Raw genomic sequence first — 20220 nt, forward strand, 5'->3', positions numbered from 1 at the left:
TAAGGGTAAAAAGAAAAGGAAAAATTACATGATTATCCATTTTTGGGTTTCCCTTTACAAAATTACCCACAGAAAGTTTTACTTAATAAAAATACCCAAAATTAGGTTTGAGTTTACAAAACTATCCACCCAAAGTTTTAGTTAACAAAAATTCCCAAAATCAAGTTTAGGTTTATAAAACTACTCAAAATAGTGATTCTTCATCTTCCACATATAATCATGTATTTTTTTTATGATTAAAACCTTGAGTGGGTAGTTTTGTAAACCTAAACTCAATTTTAAATATTTTTGTTAACTTCAACTTTAAGTGGATAATTTTGTAAAAGAAAACCTAATTTTAGGTATTTTTGTTAACCGAAACTTTTGATGAGTAATTTTGTAAAGATAAACCAGAAATGGGTAATCATGTAATTTTTCCAAAAGAAAACTCTATCTTTGAATTTTTCAAACCATGTTATCATGTGAAGCCTGTATACCATGTGAAGCCTATTTTGACCAAATAAGTCAGTGATGAACTTGGTCCAACTTCCATCCAACTCATTCACACTGTCCTGACTCTTGAGTCTTCTGACCCCACCAATCACTAGAAAGTCTGAAACAAAGAAAACATTTCCACAACAAAAATGCCCAAGAAGCCATGTGGGTTGTTCAGATGGTACAAACCCCTTTCCTCAAGTTAGCAAATGGTGTAAACGACAGTCCACAGACCCTGCTATGTCTTCTTAATGTAAAGCCAGGGTTAGTCAATGCCTTAAAGATTACTCACTTGGAGGACCATCATTATTCCATACTTCCATACAACATTGCAGCTTTCCAGTTAGCATTAGCCAGGCCGAACCGTCCCTCCCTTGAAACCCTGCTCATGCAACCAGAGAGAGGAGAGAGAGAGAGAGAGAGAGAGAGAGAGAACAACATCAATGAAATGAAAAGAAAAAGCCCATTTCATCAATCATGAACTCTTAGATTTACACTTTTTTCTCCTTATGATTTTTCAAGAGTAAACAACTAGACCCAATTCCAAATGATTAACAAGTTATATGGGGTTGGGGTCTGGAACTCTGGATCAATACCAAACCAACTTGTAGCAGTAGAAATGGAGAAAAAAAATGGTCGGAAACAGAGACAAACCCCCTTCGCCCCTCCCCCTCCCCCTCCCCCTCCTCCTCCTAAAGAGGCCAAGAATGAATCAAAGAAGAAGTATATCTCTGCACAAATTCATGAATTGAGTTTGAAGTGAATATGAATGGTGGTAAGACACTAAGACTTTTCAGTATAGTACAAAATGGCGAAAACCTAAGGCACAATTTCGCTCTCCAGCACCGGTGGTGTTCGGGTACTCCTCGCCATGGGAGCAAATGTCGCCCCTATTCTGCATATCTGTAGCGCTTCTTCAAACTCCGAAATATTCTCCATCTCTTCCAAGTCTTTACGCTGCATGTATTTCTGAACCCATAGTACCAGCATCAGCAACAGAGATAACACTATCAGCGAACCAAACGAAGACCCTACAATCTTCCACCACTTTTTATTGTCATTCTTCTGACCACTCTTCGAAGAAGACGGCGCTGGCGTCGGTGACGGTGGTGGCGGTAGCACAGGAGCAGGAGAAGGCGCAGTAGACTCGATCACAATGCCGAAATGGCCTTGTTCAATTGAAGAACAGACATTACCAAAAGAGACATTGCTAAATATCGTCATCCCCTGTAGATCAAACATAACGCATCTTGCAGTTGACCCACCTGGAACCGATCTCACACCAGAGAAACTGATTGAAATGGGCGGACCGGTCGCTGTAAGACCCAATTCTGGCAGATTCGTTGCAGATAAATTGGAAGCATCGTAGCTGAGAAGACCCACAACAGGAGCTAAGTAGCTGTAACCGGGAAGTGGATAGTAGACCGCCGACCAATTTCCAAGGTTCTGGTATACCAGAACAAGCCTCTCCACATATGGTTCAACTACAACTCCAGTGGGAATGTCAAATTCCTTGTAGGCATTAACACCTCTTCTTCTTAAGCTACCACGCCTGAGCCTCATCGCAGAAATAGTAATTCCAGTCAAATTCGAGGGGACCTTTCCATCATAGGCGATGCCGGTTCGGGGTCTATTGAAAGCTCGGTAAGCATAGTCTTGAAGAAGTACATCCAGCGATCTTGCTCTTGCAAGGTCGATTGAAGCTCCATGCGATTCAGCTCTAAGTCCCGGCAAGCACAGGATGCAGAGAACCGAGAGAAGCATTGCGAGACTTCCAAGAAGCCCCATCAATGCTTCCTAATTATTTTAGTAATCAAAACTAAAACCACACAATCACACTTCAAGAATGCAGAGAACCGAGAAGAACCGCTGCAGATGCCTCAAGTCAGACGAACACAGCAAGAATGCGTTCTCCTCTGAACCAGAGCAAAGAAGAACAATATCAATAATGAAACCAACGATCCTCCGTAAGCTAAAGATACATCTCCCTGGATAATAAAGCGACTTTGAAGCTTTGAACCGTTACAGACTTACGTCTTCGATCCTTTTTCCCCCTTAGAGAATCTTTGTAAAGAGGCTCACAGAGGATATACAAAAAAGCAGCCCAGCTATATCAGTCCAGACAAAATCCAGACTCTTTCAGCACTTCTCACTGGAACGAAAATTTTGGAAAATGAGAATACGAAGCAGCTGTGGATGATTCAAGAATTCTTCAAACAGTTGGGAAGACCGACTTCGTTATCTGAGCTCTCGTCCAATTGCAGTAGTAGATCTTCAGTTCTCTTGGACAAGATCGTCGAACAATATACGAGAGAAGAAAACCAGAAAAGTAATTCAGACAAAATACCTGATAATGGAGGAAGGAGTAACCAAATTTAACACGAGTCGCAGTAACACTAAACAGCTCTACTGAAACTCAGTCCTTGGCAATGGCAGCAGTCTTCGGCTTTTCTTGAACGGAATCCTCCAAATCACTCATCTGAACAAATAAGGAACCTCTAAATCCTCCCGAAAACTTGCCATTTCTTGAGCAAAACAAGCTAAATAGCACACCAGAACATGCCGAAAACCCTAAAAACTTGCGATATTCCTTGCAATACCTTCTTTGATTGCTTCAAGAAAATATTCCAATGCAAGAAAGAGCCACTGGAAATGCTAAAAATCTGCAGAGAATTTCGTTTCTAAATTTACAGAAAATTCAATCAGTGGAGACGAAGAGAAGCATAAACCCTAACTAACCCGCATCGCGTAGCACAGGAAGCTCCATAGCCATAATGTGAGATGCTTCCTGAAGAACTCTTTATCACCAAAAATTTCGCAGACAGATTGGCAGCTACCGGTGATGAAGCGATCGATGTAGAGAATCTTGAAAACGAATACCTCTAAAAGAAGAGAGAATCCGAAGTAACAAATTTCAGAAGAACCACAAGAATGGAGACTCGAAGCCAGAGAGACAGACAGACAGAGAGAGAGTAGTAATTCTTGAAAGAATAAAAATCTCAGAAGAACAATTGAAGGTAGAGAAAAGAAATAAGAAAGAGGGAACGATTTACAGCTAAGTAAACACTCCCCACGGCCCACTGGCCCACACGGTACTCCACGTATTGACGATAAAACCTCAGCATTATCTAAATTGATGAAAGTATCCCCATCGATGAAACATGATACAAAAGGGATGGGCTGGGCTTGGGCGATCAAAACTGGGCCTCTACTCTTTGTCCTCCCTTTGTTTTCCATTGGTGTTAAGCAAGCAATTAATAAAAAAAAAGAGTGGAAAAGAACACTGCCAGGCTGCATGGTGACTGCACCCACACACAGGAAGGGCAAAAGAGCTGTCGTGCTCTTGTAAAATTAAAAATCCTACCATTGTTTGATGTCTCTGTGTACACTTTCATTGGCCTTGGTGCTGGTGAAGGGGCTCCGCAACCTAGTGGCAATCCCGCTCCCTAGAGAAAATTATAGGAGCTTATAGGAACATTTCCTACTCATCCATTTTAAAACTCAACAACTACCGTATGGAAGATCATATGAGCTCAACTTTTAGAGATAGATAGACCCATAGGTACCCTTTGTTCATGGTCACATGTCTAATGTATCTAGGCATGCATAAAAATTCATGGAAAAAAAAAAAAAAAAAAAAAAAGGTATTCAGTGCACGAGGTTCCCGCCACTATGGGGTCTAGAGAGGGTCTTAATGTACATAGCCAGTTGTCTTATCCCCGGTTTGCAGAGAGGCTGGTTTTTTACTCAAACCTACTTCACTAACTATGATGGAGCAACCATATTGTTGTGTGAGGTCTGCCCTCTCATAGACATTCATGGAATGCATGACAATATATGGAAGGTTATTTGATTGAATTAGAATCTAAAATTTGATATTTAGCTAACCAAGATGATGATTTCTTCATCCACTGTTTATAATAGAACATCATTTATCAGCATGGTAGGGCATGTAAGAATTTTTCTCTCAAAATTTAATGAAAATTAAATTTCTGAAAATAAAAAGGAAAGAAACATAGAGCCCAGGAAAAAAAAAAGGTCAATAAGATTGAAATAAAAATCAAGAATTCCAGTACAACTGCAGATTAAATTTTATGTGAGCCTAAGAATTAAGTAGGTCCAATGTAAGGCCAGTTCAAACTTTTTCTCTGTTGTGGGGTCAATGAAATGACACATGTGAGTATCATAGGGTGGTTTCATAGGGGTGGGATGTCATTTTACCACATTTTGTATTTGGGCACAAGGACCGTGTGATTAGGAAGAGTTCATTTTCTTATTTTGTACCTATTCTTTAAGAGAAGGTTGAGAATGTACAATAATAGGGTTTTTAGAGTCTTTTCGAAAAAGGAGAAACGAGGACAACACATGTGCACCCTTACTTTCTAACTAAAGCATAACTTTGACACCCCTTATGTTTTATATTATACTTGCTTAAAAAACCCTCTCCAATATTTGCGACAAAATTTTTTGTTCGAGAGCGGCCCTTACACTACAAATCCATGGGACATAAAGACCTACATCCCCTTTCTCGGGATGCATACCCATATGTCAAGGTACAACAATTGTTCTTTGACAGAAAACACTAACTCCTCAAATTTATAATAATAAAAGAAAGTTAAGTTCTCTAACTCTGATACTAATTAGATGCGACAAAACAATGTCATACATAAAAGGACAATGAAGTCATTTCATATGAAGATGAGAAGAGATCCACACACACGAATGCCAATGCTTAAATAAACTTTTCCCATAAATAGATTGGGGTTAAAATATACTAACTTTTCCCATAAACATATTTGGCATGCCAGCTTATATTTCCAAACAACAATTCCTAATCCTATGATAGGTAAGTATTGATACCCATATCCCGAACGGCACCCATAGGAAATAGGAAAAAAAAAAAAGTACTAATCAGTGACCGTAGTACTGCATCACTTCTAATGATCCTGTTTTCCCCAACCCTAGTATTAGATAAAATAGAGGGATAATGATATAGAATGCAATTTATATAATGAATATAAGATAATTGTGAGTCGGTTGGTACCTTGGCATACATATCATCTCCCATGGTTTTAGCTAAAAATATAATCACATGTTTAACATGGGCATAGTATTAAGGAGGTAGTTATACACATGACCAATTTAGACAATTTAGCTAGATTTTTTGATAGGTGGATTTGCCACATCATCCTTCCATGTGGCTAACCTAGATATGCAATCAAGGGACGATCACAAAAAACTTTGACTTATTCTAGTTGTTACTTCTGATAACAAGTACCACTAAACAAGTTAAAATGGTGTCAAGACTTAACATAAAACCGATGAAATCAAAACCAATATGAGCTTAGTGGATCATTTAGGATTGGGTTTTGTGAGATTGAAATAAAATTAGACTGCATCAAAACCGATAAGACATCGTAGCAAACTTAAAATCATATCGCAATTGATATAACCCGATACCAGCTTGAAATTCATAAAAGAACACATGTTTTTTTTTTCTAAATACTTCAAATAAATTTATATGATAAACCGCAACCAAATTGATAAGAGAAGCCATAATCAAGCAATAAAAACAATCAATTAAAAACCAAAATCAAACCAAAACCGAAGCAATGTCAGTGGTTCATGATTTGGACACTCATTCTTACATTGAAACTGGACCAAACTGGCTGATTGACACCTTTAAAACAGGCACATGGAAGACTTTTTCTTTTCATAAGAAAAAGATTTGCACAATGGCAACTCAAGAACAAAATTGCACACATGCATCCTCCTCCCCACCCATATTGTAGCAATGTAGCATCCCCTTAAAATATCTTAAATATCTCCTCCCTTTATTTACAGGGTTTTCACCCCACTCTAATGCCCGAAAGTTACACATTAGCATCGAACGGAACCCTCACCCCTATTATTTATTTATTATTATTTTTTTTAATGTTTATTGAATGATTGCATTTTACTTGAAGGAAATAGGGAATTTATTACATGTTTTTTGGCTGTAGGAAAATAATATATGAAGACATAATTATACTCTATAAATAAGGGGGAGAGTTTACTATGACACTCATTTGCAATTTCAAGCCAATAGGAGGGGAGGTTTCCGAACCAAACAATTGAAAGTGGGTATTCAATGGAGGAGAGATGTGCAGGACCTGTATTTTTATGAGGGGGCGTGAGATGTAATCCACATAAGTCTTTTCCCAAGAAAAAAAAAAAAAAAAAGCCTAATTTTCCTGAGGCCACAGTGAATGGACATTAATTTACCCTGTGATCGATCAACAACATATACAAAAAGAGAAAGAGAGGGTCACATCAAGACACTCTCTTCCTTCACCGTTTGGTAATTGGAAAACTTTGTCCTAACAAAAATGTTTATAGATTTATTCATTTGGTGTTGTAGACGTTTGTATTTACGGGTGGGCCGGCCAATGGCATATAAGCTTGAGCCCAACATTGGGAATTAATTTGTCCAACCCAAGATTAACCCATAATTGGGCATGGGCTTGTTTTCTGAGTTTGTGGCGTTGCTGAATACAAGGGTTAAAATTTAGCTGAGATATTTACATGTTGTAGCTAATGGTTGGTCTGAAGGACTATGACTGCATCTTGGGCCCAACAACGTGAGCCGGACCATGGCCAACTTCTATTTTTCCAGCTTGGACTGGGTTTGAGTTAAAAACGTGAGGGTTAGGTTGGGCTGGGTTAGGGTTGAGGCCTCGTCAGGATTGTCTCTACTGAATCACTGTATTTCAATCCAAGGTTTGAACCCCACCCCATCTGCATCTCCATCTAATCCATGATATGATTAATAATATATATTGACTTTTTATAGATGGGCTTTTTAGGTCTGGTCCAGTTGGGCTGAGCCTTGATGGGCTGGTGCTACGATTGAATTTTCCAGCTTGGTATTGGCTTGGGCCGAACTAGTTCCGGGGATAGATGATCTCGCGCTGAGCACTGGTTTTTGTCCGTGCCACTCATGGTCCAGATTTTGGTTTGAAAGGGGATGTCAAATATGAAACCGAACCAAATCAATTGAAACTATTAAATCGATTAGATCGAATCATAACCGATTGAATGAATCCCTTATTAGTTTGGTAGTGGTTTTGGTCTTTAGAAACTGTTAAAAAGACCAAAAAAGGAACCCCACCCTCCTCCACCCTCCCCTCCCCTCCCCCCCACCCCCCCCAAAAAAAAAAAAAAAGAAAAAAGAAAGAAAGAAGTTTTTCTTAGACCCACAATGAGCATGGATGAGTGAGAGAAGGCATCGAAAGGGTATTTTAGAAACATACTAAAATCTTATAAGGGTTTGTGAAACTTAGGATAATCGGTCAACTGTCCTCTATGGGTGAAATAAAATTTTACCAACAAAAAAAAACTTGATAAAAAAATTAACAATTGTTTTGTTGGTTTTTTATATTTGAATTTCAAGTAATACCAATAATAAACCAATAGAAAAAAGATTCATACCAGGTTGCCTAGGGGATAAAATGACAACCTCATCCCTATAAAATATAAAACCCACCCAATTTGATTATTTTGCTTGTGCTCTCATTAACTCCGTGCTGATGTGCTTGGGCCACACTACATGGTAGCATTTCCCCACCTAGAATCGATGAGGAACAGCTTAATGAAAGCGATTGAACCAATATCGGTTTCGGTTGGCTTTTGTAGATCAAACTCGTCAGTGGCCTAAAACCGGATTAAATCGATGGATCAAAAAACCAATTGAAACCGGACCAAACAAATTGTTTGACACCGTTAGATCCTGCCAAAAATTAAAAGTGCCAACCCAACGGTCAGGTTCGCCTTATTTATAGCTGTCTTCCATGGCCGGCTCTTAAATCATGCGTTTGGCCCTCGCATAAAATATGAGCGCCATTCATATATGCCTTATACGTGTGGGACCCAATTATACTTTATAAAGGTGAAGTATAATACGATGGGATGGAATAATGATTTTGTGATTTAATTCTTTGAGAGAGAGAAAGAACGAAAAGGTCAGAGTCACAGAGAGAGAGAGAGAGAGAGAGAGAGACCGTAGATATCGAAGCTTTTTATTATTTTCTCCATCAGAAAGCAAATTTGCGGAGAGGAGGCTAGCGATTCAAAGAGCGAGAGGATCAAGTCAAGACTCGGAGAGGGAGAGAGAGAGAGAGAGAGAAGCAGTATCGAATCTTCTTATTCATTCCGAATTTCTGAAACCTCTAATAAAGGTTTCCCATCGATTGAAGAAAGAATATTTCCATCTGCATTTCTTGATCTCATCAGGTTTTTGACGAATTCATTCCATACGTCTCCTGACTCCTTCCTTATTGTCTATTCTTCTCTCTCTCTTTCTTTGAGGCAATCTTGAGATTTTCCTTTTAAGGATCTCGTGGGCGAAGCCCTTCTAGGTTTTAAATTAAAGTCGTTGACGAAGAAGTTTCGTCTCATTTGTTTTCATGGATTAGTATCTGATCATCGTTTGGCTTCCTGCCGATCATACTCACTAGAAGAAAAAAAGGGGGAAATCCGTTGGTTTTTTTTTTTAACCTAGTTAGAATACGGCCATTCTTCTAATTCTAATCTTGAAGACTTTAATCGACGATCGAGGTGAGGGTTTGTGTTCCGAAGGGATGGAGACTTCCGGGAGCAGTTCAGACCTTTACAGGAATTCTTCGAGCAGCAGTAGTAATTCGAGAAGATATGGAATGCAGTTCTCTGCTTCGAATTTCATCCAGGCACCTCTGACGGCTTTGTTGGAATATTCTGGTATTTTTCGTACTCGGTCAAATCATCAGGAAACAGAGGGCTTAATCAATGGAGGTGTTAATTCTGGTTTCAGAGACCGGTTGGATGATCCTGCTACAGGCGGCAGCGGCGGGGAGGTTTCCATTAGGATAATCGCTGCCGGAGAACAAGAGCATGTTCGGTTGGGAAACAGCCTCCCAACTTCGTCAGCAGTTGGGAGAGAGGGAAATTCTTGTGACACCGGTGTGTCTGCTGACCAGATGGTCTCACCCGTAGCAGCTGCATCAGATCGTCAGGGAGATGCTGCCATGGAAGATGGGGCTGCGGAGGGCCTTTCTTCGTCCACTTCGGCTGTCAATTCGGGTAATGGGGGCTCTGATGGTGAGGCAGGGAGTGTTGTGGGAGGTAACAACAGGGACACTTCTTACCAGAGATACGATATTCAGCGGGTTGCAAGGTGGATTGAACAGATTCTTCCCTTCTCTTTGCTTCTGTTGGTTGTATTTATTCGGCAGCATTTGCAAGGTATTTACCCCCAATTATTCTTTTGAAATATTGTTATCATTGTGATGCTCCTGTATCTGGATGTATAGGCAGAATCATATGTCTATGGTCATCCCCTTACGTGTTTTCAATGTTGCGAAAGAGTGTCATTGCCTTGGTGGGAAACTTCTAAATTGTTGATATTCTAATTTTTTTCGTCCTGATTGACACCTTGCTACAAAAGTATATGTTGAACTAATAGAGTAAAAGCTAATTCTTTATGATAATTTCTGGTGCTTCTATGCTCCCTTGCTGAGGATTTATTAGAGCAAATAAGCCAGAGGTTGAAGTATTTATTTCCTTTATTTTGTTTTTGTCCTCATCTCCTTTCTAATTGACACCCTGAATGCAGTAGCTTAGAAGTTATAATCCATCTATCTGGTCAGTTATATGAATAGTAGAGTAGAAGGCATCAGTTAGGACTAAATCCACCTTGGTGTGACCGTTTAATTTTTTCTCTCATTCACTGTTTAAATATGTTGTAGTAAGTGGACAGGATATAAGTCTTTTGCGAGAGAACTGTTGGTTTTTGGCGCACCTGTTTCTCTGAAGATTCTTTTTTTAATTAATGGATTCAGAAAGTAGTTTATCAGGCACTTGGCCGAGGCAGAAATTGTTTAAGAAACATAACAAATTACGCACGAAAGAAATAATCTGCATTATTATGGCCCACTGTCTCTCAAAAACTGTCTTCATATCAACCCATAGTAAGGTCCAATGTATAAAATCTCTCTTCACTCCATCTCTCGTTAAAGCATCTGCTAAGTAGGTGCTTGATCAAGGTCACCATATGAACACGTTGTTTGCTTTTTACATGATCTCACTTCCCAGATAATGTGTGCAAGCCTCCCTTTTTTTGAGTTGTCCAGTTATCTACTGATGCTGGTTTTCCTTCCAACTCTAGATGAGTCCATACCTGTGTTGCACATATGGTCGGCCTTGAAACTAGTACTTTTATCTCTGCTGTATGGAAATCCACCCTACAAGGTCTTCCAAAAGAAACCATCCCAGGGTGCGCTGGATTTCCTATGCTACTGCTTCTAAAATTCGAAGTAATGGAACTTGGGGATTAGATTGACTTAATGAAAGATGTAGTGAAGGGTTTGTCTCTAAAGGAAAGAATGTTAGCGTCATTTATGTGTTATTTTAAGATGGCTATATAAATTCATCTAGTGAATCGAGTTTATTTTTATTTCCTTTGCCACCCCATTTAGCATAGTGAAGTTTGAGCAGCCAACCATCTAAATTATATATATGCCGTTTCTAGCTATCCCACCCCAGGACTGTGTTATGTTGTTTTCTTAATGGGCACAAATTAATTTATTTGGATCTTTTTGTCAATGTATTATGCTTCTTTGGTTCAATATTATCTTGGACTATGTTATGTTGTTGATTTCTTAATGGGCACAAATTAATTTTTTTGGTCGTTTTGTCCATGTATTTTGCTTCTTAGGCTGAAATAGCATTGGATCAGGGAGGATGGTGATTCCTCTAGCACATTTTGAAGTTTCCTTGCTAATTATGCAGCTATGTTTTGTTATATGCATTTTTGGTGCTCCTGATCATTTAGGATGTTAGCCCTTTTACCGCCTCTATTTTACCTAATGCTGTTTATTTCCTGTTGGTAACATTTTCCTTTCTGGGAGAATTTGCAGGTTTCTTTGTCACAATCTGGATTGCTGCTGTAATGTATAAGTCCAACGACATTCTAAGAAAGCAGACAGCACTAAAGGTGTTGTATATATGTGTTTTTTTTCTTCTTTTATTCGAATAATTATTCTCATCTCTTTTTCTATACTGCCTCTTTCCTTCCATGTTACTTTTATATTTTACATTTAAGGCCTAACTTTTCAGAATTACTAAAAGACTTTGCCTTTTAAATTCTCTTCTATTTTAATCCATACCAATGTTAATTTCCAGATTGTTCTCTTTCCTTTAGAATAATTCCTGGTTTGTCCCATATTCTGTTACCTTACTCTTAAGCGCTTGATTTGTCTCGAAAAGTACAGAATTTCCATTACCTTTTACATGTTGAGCTGTTTAGCACTTGAGTGGACCCATAGCGACCCAAAATTGAGGCTTTGTGACCCAGGGTTGCATCAAGACATGTGTTAAAGACCCTGATTATTCAATCCCTTGCCAGGATAATATCTCTTGTAGGAAATTTATATAATGCTATGTTTAAGCTAGGGTGATAACTGGAAACCTTAATTTTCGAACTTAGGTGATATAATGGTCTAAGAAATAGCCCTAGACCTAGATTAAACCGTGATTTGGGGGCCTAGTTGATTTTATATTTGATTTTCTCTTAGTGGTGACTTGTATAATTATTTTGTAATTGAAAAGTTAATGAATTTAAAAACATTAAAAAACTGTATACCTCAGCCCAAGACCCGGAACCCCATTTTTTTTTTATTTGTTAATTGTTACCCATTGTATGTTTCAGTCTCCAATGCCATACCCACATCCATCTGACATGTTCCTATTCCCCCCTTAATTATTTATTACTGTAGGTACGGATCTTCTAATATATCATCGTATCACTAAATTACAAAATTAATTCAATGCAGTGCCTCTGTTTACATGTTAGCAGCCATCAGATAGAGGTGTTGGTTAACTCCTTTTTACTGCTGTTTACTGTTTGATTTTCCTGAGATCTTGTATGATCAAGTATTTTCCCATTACAAAAACTTATTTTTGTTGCGGATGTCGGCGCAATGGTAAGGTTGCTCCATTGCGACCTAGTGGTCATGGGTTCGAGCCTGGAAACAGCCTCTCCGCGAAGCGGGGGTAAGGTCGCGTACATTATGACCCTCCCCAGACCTTGCAGTTGCGGGAGCCTTGTGCACTGGTTACACATTTTTTTTTTTTTGTCGGTATGGTCATATAAGAAGTTCCATTTCACATATTCTATGACTATGATTTATAGTGGTGAGTGGTCCCCTTTGGCTTTGAACTTTGCTCGTAGGATTTGCATTGCTGTTCTTTTTATTCCTATTTTTGGTTTTTTCAGGGAGAGCGAAAAATTTCTGTCCTTATTGGCATCACTATCATTTTCATGCTTCACGTGGCTGGTGTTTACTGGTGGTATCGAAATGATGATCTTCTGTACCCATTGGTCATGCTTCCTCCAAAAGCAATACCACCTTTCTGGCACGCTATATTTATAATAATGGTGAACGGTATGGACTTGATTTTTCCTTAGATTATGTCTTCAAATATCTTTCAGAAGGTTGTGATTTATAATTATTAGGTAATCAGTGTCTTTAGAAAATTAGTAGCTGTTTAACCCTTCAGGCCCAGTGATTGTTTCGACTGTGGTCCAAGCAGTTTTGCTGGTTGAAAAATTAGACTAAAAACTCCAGTTATATATGACTTCCATATTATTACAAGCACAAATCCTGTGGTGTAAAGGCATTAATGGTCAAATATAGCTTCGTGGTTCAAATCTTTCTCCATATACGTTCTGTGCTTATGTTTTTAATTGAATACGCACATTTTCTTTGGGTTCCAGTCCAATTGAATGGTCTAAGTGGTCCAGCTGTTGTTGAGATTGGAGTGGATGGTCATTTGAGTATTCAAATCTCTGAAAGAATAAGACAAATTTGACCCGAGAGTCCGAGACAGCAACTGCCTGGCAATTCTGGCAGTAGCACTGCCTTGTCCACTGTCCGTAAAGCCCTGATGTAATAAATAATGGAAGTAGTCATTGCAGTTAATCTTAAGCAACCTGCCTAGGGATTATATGGTCAATATATTGATACGGAAATTTTCAAGGCCTTTGGTCTTTATGTTATGCAGTGCTGAACTTCAAGTTTCCTTCAGTTTGGTATCTTGAGAATTAAATTCATGTTTGAGATGACAACTTTGGTTTATATTGCTTGTGCTTGTAAGCATTATAAATAAGATGTCTATACAGACATATATAATTGGAGGAAGACGAAGGCTTTTGGTGAGCTCATTATTGGCCCCGGATGCAGGAAAGATTTGACAACTGGCTTTGTGGCTGCCCCAAAAATTGCCATCCTAAAATCCACAGATTTGTTTATTGCTTTGTGTTATTTTGCTTTGAACCTGGGGCTTCTCTTGTAAGCAGGAAATAGCTTGTTTCTGATGGTTCATAGAACAGTTTAAGTTGTCTTTTTGAGAAAAATATGATTCAAAGGATGAAGTTGGATTCTGTCCAGCAGAAGTTAGGTTACAAGATCCTTAAAACCATTTCTGATCTTGGTAAATTGTATGGAGTTTTTTCTTTGTCTTTATTGAAGGTAAGTTACATAGATATAATAAGGCAGGACAGAAGAAGATGAAATGTTTTTTTTTTTTTTTTTTGGGGGGGGGGGGGAGGGTGGGGAATAGATCAATAGAATTCCATGTAGTCTCTTCCCCCGTTTGGTTGAAAGGAAATTTCATGTAGTTGTGAGCCTGTGATACCTTCTTTTCACAACAATTCACACTATCCAGCCCTTTCACTTTATTTTCCGATCAAACAATTATGCCTCACATCATGCGTGGGCTTTTGATCCCTCAGTTCTATGTTGCATGCATATGATAGACTTTTCTATTTTGATGGGCTTCAGAGTCTTTGGAGGCCCACACAAAACTTATCCATATCCCTAACACCCCCCCCCCTCTTTCCAACCAAAAAAAAAACCTGTGGGAAGTTCTTCTTTACAGGTGTATTTCCTTGAACAATTTTATTGTTTTAGGACAATGTGTTGTTGTTGCATTTTCTTTTGTTCTTTGAGGTTCTTGTTTTTATTTCGTTCATGTATGGATTAGTTTTACCATTTCTGTAGATATAAAAGCATATAGATGCCTTTGGAGCATCAATTCTGAATTGGTTTATTTTTCAGATACAATGGTGCGGCAGGCAGCTATGGTTTTGAAGTGTATTCTACTGATGTATTACAAAAACAATAGAGGCCGAAATTATCGTAAGCAGGTAAGGCTTTTCTTAGAGAGTATTAAGTATGTGAAATCACCGTTTAATAGACAATTATCTCCATTTTATATCTTAAATAGTGCCTAAGGGTTTGTTTAAACCTTGCTTGTCTTATCCAGGGTCAAATGCTAACTCTAGTTGAGTATCTTCTGCTGCTCTATCGTGCTTTGTTACCAACGCCTGTCTGGTATCGGTTTTTCTTGAACAAGGAATATGGCAGCCTTTTTTCATCACTAACTACAGGGTTGTACCTAACTTTTAAGCTTACATCAGTTGTTGAGAAGGTATGGATTCCCATAACCACAATATTTTGTGTCCATGACCAATTATAATTATTTTTGTTCATCTCGGTTCCTTTATTTGCCTGCATTTTTATCCTCAGGAAACTGCTTAAAGTGGAGTTTTAATATATGTTGCCCTTTAAACTTTTCTTTGTATCTGATGCTTAGGTCCAATCATTCTTTGCTGCTCTCAAGGCATTGTCTCGTAAAGAGGTCCATTATGGTTCTTATGCTACATCAGAACAGGTAGGAGTAAAAAGGTCCATTACTTCGGGATTTAGATTTAGTGTCGCTGAAGTTTAAGCAATTTTCAAATTGATTATCTGATTATTCCCATCCATTATGTTCATACCATCTGTTTCACTTATGTCATACAAAATTATGTATAGGCCAGAAAACAAAAAAGGGGTTGAGTCGGTAATTTCTAGTTCTTAGGTAATTTTGGTCTGTTAAATTCATTGCAGCTATATGTGTGTTGATAAAGCAAGGAGGAAGTAATTGGTCAGAATGAGAATAACTGATTGCTCAGGAGGAAAAGGGGAATAATATAGATACCCGAAGCTTGACATCCTAATTGAAGTATCTTTGGTTTTCTTATGTTACCTACAAGATTCCTTTGAACAAAAAGCATAGTTCGTAGAACGGATTTTCGAGATTGTAGTTTTAACAATTTCTATCTCTAGCTTTTATTTTTTTCTTATTGGCTGTTTAATATGAATAGGAACTTGAATGAAACGAAGAACTTTATCCTTAATTTATATGATCATCAAATGGAGTCTTCTTTGACCTAATGGTTCTGGTTTGTGTGTTGGAATAAAAAATGATTCACTTTGGGATAGTGTAAATTCATGTTTCATGGATATCATTAGAAAGACATGAGTATATGTAACTCCTAACCTTTATATATATTAGCTATATAATTTTTCTTTACTATCATTCTAAGTTTCTAGTGATATAATGCAGGTAAATGCAGCTGGTGATCTGTGTGCTATTTGCCAGGAGAAGATGCATGCTCCAATCTTGCTTCGCTGTAAACATTTATTTTGTGAAGACTGTGTGTCAGAGTGGTCAGTTTATTTCCTTCAGTTCTAGTTTGTTTTTATTTGCTTTCGGTTTTTATAAATGGTTAATTTTACTTGCTGCTCGTGAATCTTTTGTTTGATCTGTGTGGTTTTGGGCATTATTTTTGTTTGAGCATTTGCAACCTTGTCTGATAATTGGAATGTGAACTGAGAATTTGTTGATTTGGTGAAAATTATTTAAGTTTGTAGTGGCTTAGAAAGAACTCCCCAAAATCATTGAGAACTCCATTAAGTTGGACACTGGTGCTTGTTCATATTTGGTGGTATGAAAGAGATGTATGGAATCAGCAATTCTCAGCTGTATCATAGATATGGATAATATGTTTGTGCTCTGGTATATGGGAACTGTGAACTATGAACATGGGTAAAATATTTTACATTCTGGGTGTACACTGCATTTGGTGACAGTGTACTTGGGGGTATTCACAAGATCAAGACAAATACAACAAAGAGCATATACAAACATTTATGGCTGGGTGGTTGCCATGCCAAAATGACAGCCTAGGTGTGCATTTGGGTTCCCAGGTGCACACCTAGTTGGTGATCCCCAGAGGAGTGTTTTATGGTCCCATACCTCTTCTGACTGCAAAGCCATGCCTAGGTTTCTTCAATCACAATGTGTCGAGACTACTTACCATTTTCTAATAGTCTACATCTATCTTAATAGCAAGCGACAAATGCACCTTGTCTTGGGTTGGGCAGACCACAGAGAACTACTAGCAGTCAAATGTAATTTGTGTTGGGAAACCCAATTCTAACTTGAGAATGCTATCAGGTTTTGGTCTGTTTGGCTGACCAGAGCAATGGGATGAGAGCATCCCTTCATCCACTTATTGATGCTCTGTGAAGCAATTCTGCCACCCTTTTCTGTTATTAAATTATCACTTTATCTTTTAAAGGTTGTTCCAACTGGTCATTTAGGCCTTTCTCATTTGTGATCTAGTTTAGTTTTCCTTTTATACTCTGCGTCCAGGGATTAAAAACATGAATCGGGATCCGGATTGGATAGGAATCGGCCTGGATCAGCCCTTGAATCGGTGTTTTAATGTCCTAACCCTAGTTTCTGTACAAAGATTTTACGAGCGGCATCGCCAGAATTGGGATCAACCTTGGCCAGTTCTGATTCTTGAAACACTGTCTACATCCTAGAACTTGAAATGGAATTTGTTTAACCGACTCCTAATGCTTGGGCAATTAGATGATGATACAAAGTGCTTGTTTCTTTACTAGGGAGCTCTGCCATGGGCCATTGGCAGAACTTATTGATAGAACTTGATTGTAAGTTGTGGTTGAACCATGATATCAAGTCTTGAGGGGTTAGGTTGTCCCTGACCAGATTTAGTTGTCACCTTGCTGATACTTGGGAGAATTTGAAATAATGGATGCTCCATTTGATACTTCTGCATAGCTGTTTTTTTTTTCCTACCCTCTTTTAGCATCTATTTGTGTCTTTTTTTCTTCTGTTCATTGGAATGGTGCTGATAATTGAAAATAGTTGAACCAGAAATTTGTTTCCTGTTGCTTTGTGATGTATCTCATTGCAGTCATGAACATGTGTTGGAGGTCTCTATTTTTGTGCCCATGAGTAGTAAAGCTGGTGCAATTCCTTTATAGTATGTAGGTGTTATACTTGTAGGTGCAAAAATATTTTTCTATGGGGTAAAATTTCATAATACTGAATTATGTGCATGTTGGTATTTATATAAAACTGATACTCTCATTTTCATTCAGAAGGGAACACATTGTTTCTCAATTTAAACAACCGAACTCTTGCTGCGAATGTATGCAAATTTTGTTGAATAGGATGTGGCCTTTGTGTGTTGAAAGGATTTACTACCATTTTTTCAGGTTTGAGAGAGAACGAACATGCCCACTGTGTAGGGCATTGGTTAAACCAGCAGACCTCAGATCGTTTGGCGATGGATCTACCAGCCTTTTCTACCAATTGTTCTAAGATATATAAAAATATATACCTTCTTCTGATAGCCTGTTGAATCTTGTTTTTGCTCAATTTTCTTGTCCAGAGCAGGTTCTGAATGTAATTTATTCTGTTGCCATTTTCTTGGGCTGCCGTGAGAGGTTTGCCATTTGGAAGGTGTCTCTGAAGCTGAAGAGCAACTTGTTTTCATGTTCATATGTTGTAATCATGAGGGTTTATGTTACATGGACAGGATCGTCTTGGCCATATATTATATATACGTTTTAGGTGGTAATGAGAATCATCTTCAATGTATTTGTGCAGATTTATTTAAGATTGCCTTTAACTGCAAAATATGAAAGTACTTTATTATTTCAGAAAATACCACTATCAAGCCCTGAATGTTCGCAAATCTTACTTTGATATCCAAATTCAGAACATTACTCAAAATGTAAAATGGAAATGTTATTATTTGCGATAAGTTTTCCGACACCGTCAATTGGGTATCTTCTTTATGGGCACATTTAGTAAGTGATGTGATAAATTTAACCCTGGATATCTAGGGAATGATCTAAATAGGTCACATGCCATATTTTAGTTTCAAAATCAAATATTTATTTTTTCATCTGAGGTCATACCCTAATGTATACCCATTCCCCTCATTGTAGTACTAAAGACACTTTAGGTAGCTTCAGATTATGGAATCCCCTCCTGTTAAACCCCCGGAATTTTGTAGATTATCAAACCCTAAGGTGGCTTACTCACATGTCAAGTTTTAACTCAAGCGGAGTTTTGCAAAATGAAAGAAAACATTGAAATTTCAAGTTAACCTATGAAAATTTCCAAATATTGAGAGAGGATGTATGGTCATAGATGGGACTAGGGCATATAGTTGAATATAATTCTGACTTTGATGTTTGATCAATTGATACTATTATCTAGACGTACATACAGTGGAAATTGCCACATCACATTCCATGTGGGAAAAATTTGGGTGGTGTTGTAGAGAGACCCTCTATGCTTGTAGATGTACAAAAACTTTCAACTAATAGCTTAAACGATTTCAGCAGCTGCTCCCTCTCACATTGGAAGCTGAAGACCAATTCTTCAGGCCCAAGAGAATGTAGACTGACTGGCTAGTGGTGATAATGCCTAAAACCTCCCCTAGTATTTCAAGTAAAGAAATATCGATTGTGATTTTCCTTGTTTTTGTCTCCTACAAGTTTTTAATCCAACACACCTCGCATAGTTCATCATCCCAAGGTGAAAAGCTCTCTTCTGTGCTTTCAGCTAATGGCTCTGGGTTTTCTAGAGATAACAAAATCTGGAATTCCTTCGTAATCATAAAGGCCGAGAAAATTTTCATCTACGTGATAATACCTCATCTACAGAAGACAGAAGATTTCTTCAATGTGGCAATACCTCCTCAGCTCAAGACAGAAAGAAGTGATAAATTAATTAGTTGCAAACTGGAGCATTTGGGGAGTAAAAACAGAAGATCTGATTCGGATGAGCTTACCTTTGGATTGTTAGTTTAACCCGAAGCGCACAGTGGGTGGCAGCAGGGGTAGTTGGACGAAGCAGATGGGCGGAGGTGCGGGTGAAAAGGCCTGCGGGAGGAGGCATTGGCCAGGAATTGTTTTTTGAGGTGGGGGGGAAAGCGGAGGTTGCACAAAGGGGGTAGGGGGTAGCGGGCAGGGTGGGGTTGGGGAAGGGACTGCGGCAGGAGGCAGTTGCTCACGGCAAGGGAGTAGTGCCGCACGAAGCTCTTCTCCGTTCCTCTTTTGTCCAAAAAAAAAATATAAAAATGGAGGTTTTCGGGTTTTAATTTGAATTACAATTTTACCCATGCTTTGAGCACATGTTCATTTCCTTTTTTTGGTAAGGAGCACATGTTCATTAACAGTTTAGGGCCGAATTGGTTAAAATCATTTTGAAAATAAATCATTCAAGATTTCAATTCGAATTGATTTCATTTATTTCAATCTCTGAAATATAATGCAAAAGTCATACCAAACACAAACACACAAAGAAATTGAAACTGAAATCGAACCAAAGAGAGCCTTACCCACGTGGCCACAATTTAAGTGAAATGTGTGAATGAAAAGACAGTAGGACCAATGAGGCGGGTTTTGAGGCAACCAAATTACGGTATTTTATTATTGTTGTAGCTGCAATCAACCACTCAAAATGCCAATACACATAAGCATCCCCCCTCCCACTCCCCACCCCCCAACCCAAAAA

The 20220-nt window shown here is 38.4% G+C and overlaps 2 protein-coding genes across 5 annotated transcripts; one reads left to right on the plus strand and one right to left on the minus strand.

Moving 5' to 3' along the window:
• Positions 1-1202: 1202 nt before the first annotated feature.
• On the minus strand, positions 1203-3493 carry LOC122085616. 4 transcript variants are annotated; one of them, XM_042654102.1, is made up of 3 exons: positions 3214-3493; positions 3075-3137; positions 1203-2953 (listed from the first exon to the last, which is right to left on the minus strand). In XM_042654102.1, the coding sequence occupies exon 3, from the start codon at positions 2260-2262 to the stop codon at positions 1294-1296; it is 969 nt and encodes a 322-aa protein (XP_042510036.1). In that variant the 5' UTR covers positions 2263-2953; positions 3075-3137; positions 3214-3493; the 3' UTR covers positions 1203-1293. The 4 variants fall into 4 exon arrangements, with proteins under 4 accessions (XP_042510036.1, XP_042510038.1, XP_042510034.1 ...); XM_042654104.1 differs by lacking the exon at positions 3075-3137; XM_042654100.1 differs by having other exon boundaries at positions 1203-2716; positions 2822-3493.
• A 4958-nt stretch (positions 3494-8451) lies between these two features.
• On the plus strand, positions 8452-18291 carry LOC122085611 (RING finger and transmembrane domain-containing protein 2-like). Its single transcript, XM_042654096.1, has 8 exons — positions 8452-9732; positions 11406-11482; positions 12764-12932; positions 14607-14695; positions 14815-14979; positions 15145-15222; positions 15940-16043; positions 17907-18291. Exons 1-8 carry the CDS (start codon positions 9093-9095, stop codon positions 18010-18012), a joined length of 1428 nt encoding a protein of 475 aa, XP_042510030.1. The 5' UTR covers positions 8452-9092; the 3' UTR covers positions 18013-18291.
• Positions 18292-20220: the final 1929 nt, after the last annotated feature.

This window comes from Macadamia integrifolia, chromosome 8 (assembly GCF_013358625.1).
Source record: "Macadamia integrifolia cultivar HAES 741 chromosome 8, SCU_Mint_v3, whole genome shotgun sequence".
Taxonomy (NCBI): Eukaryota; Viridiplantae; Streptophyta; class Magnoliopsida; order Proteales; family Proteaceae; genus Macadamia; species Macadamia integrifolia.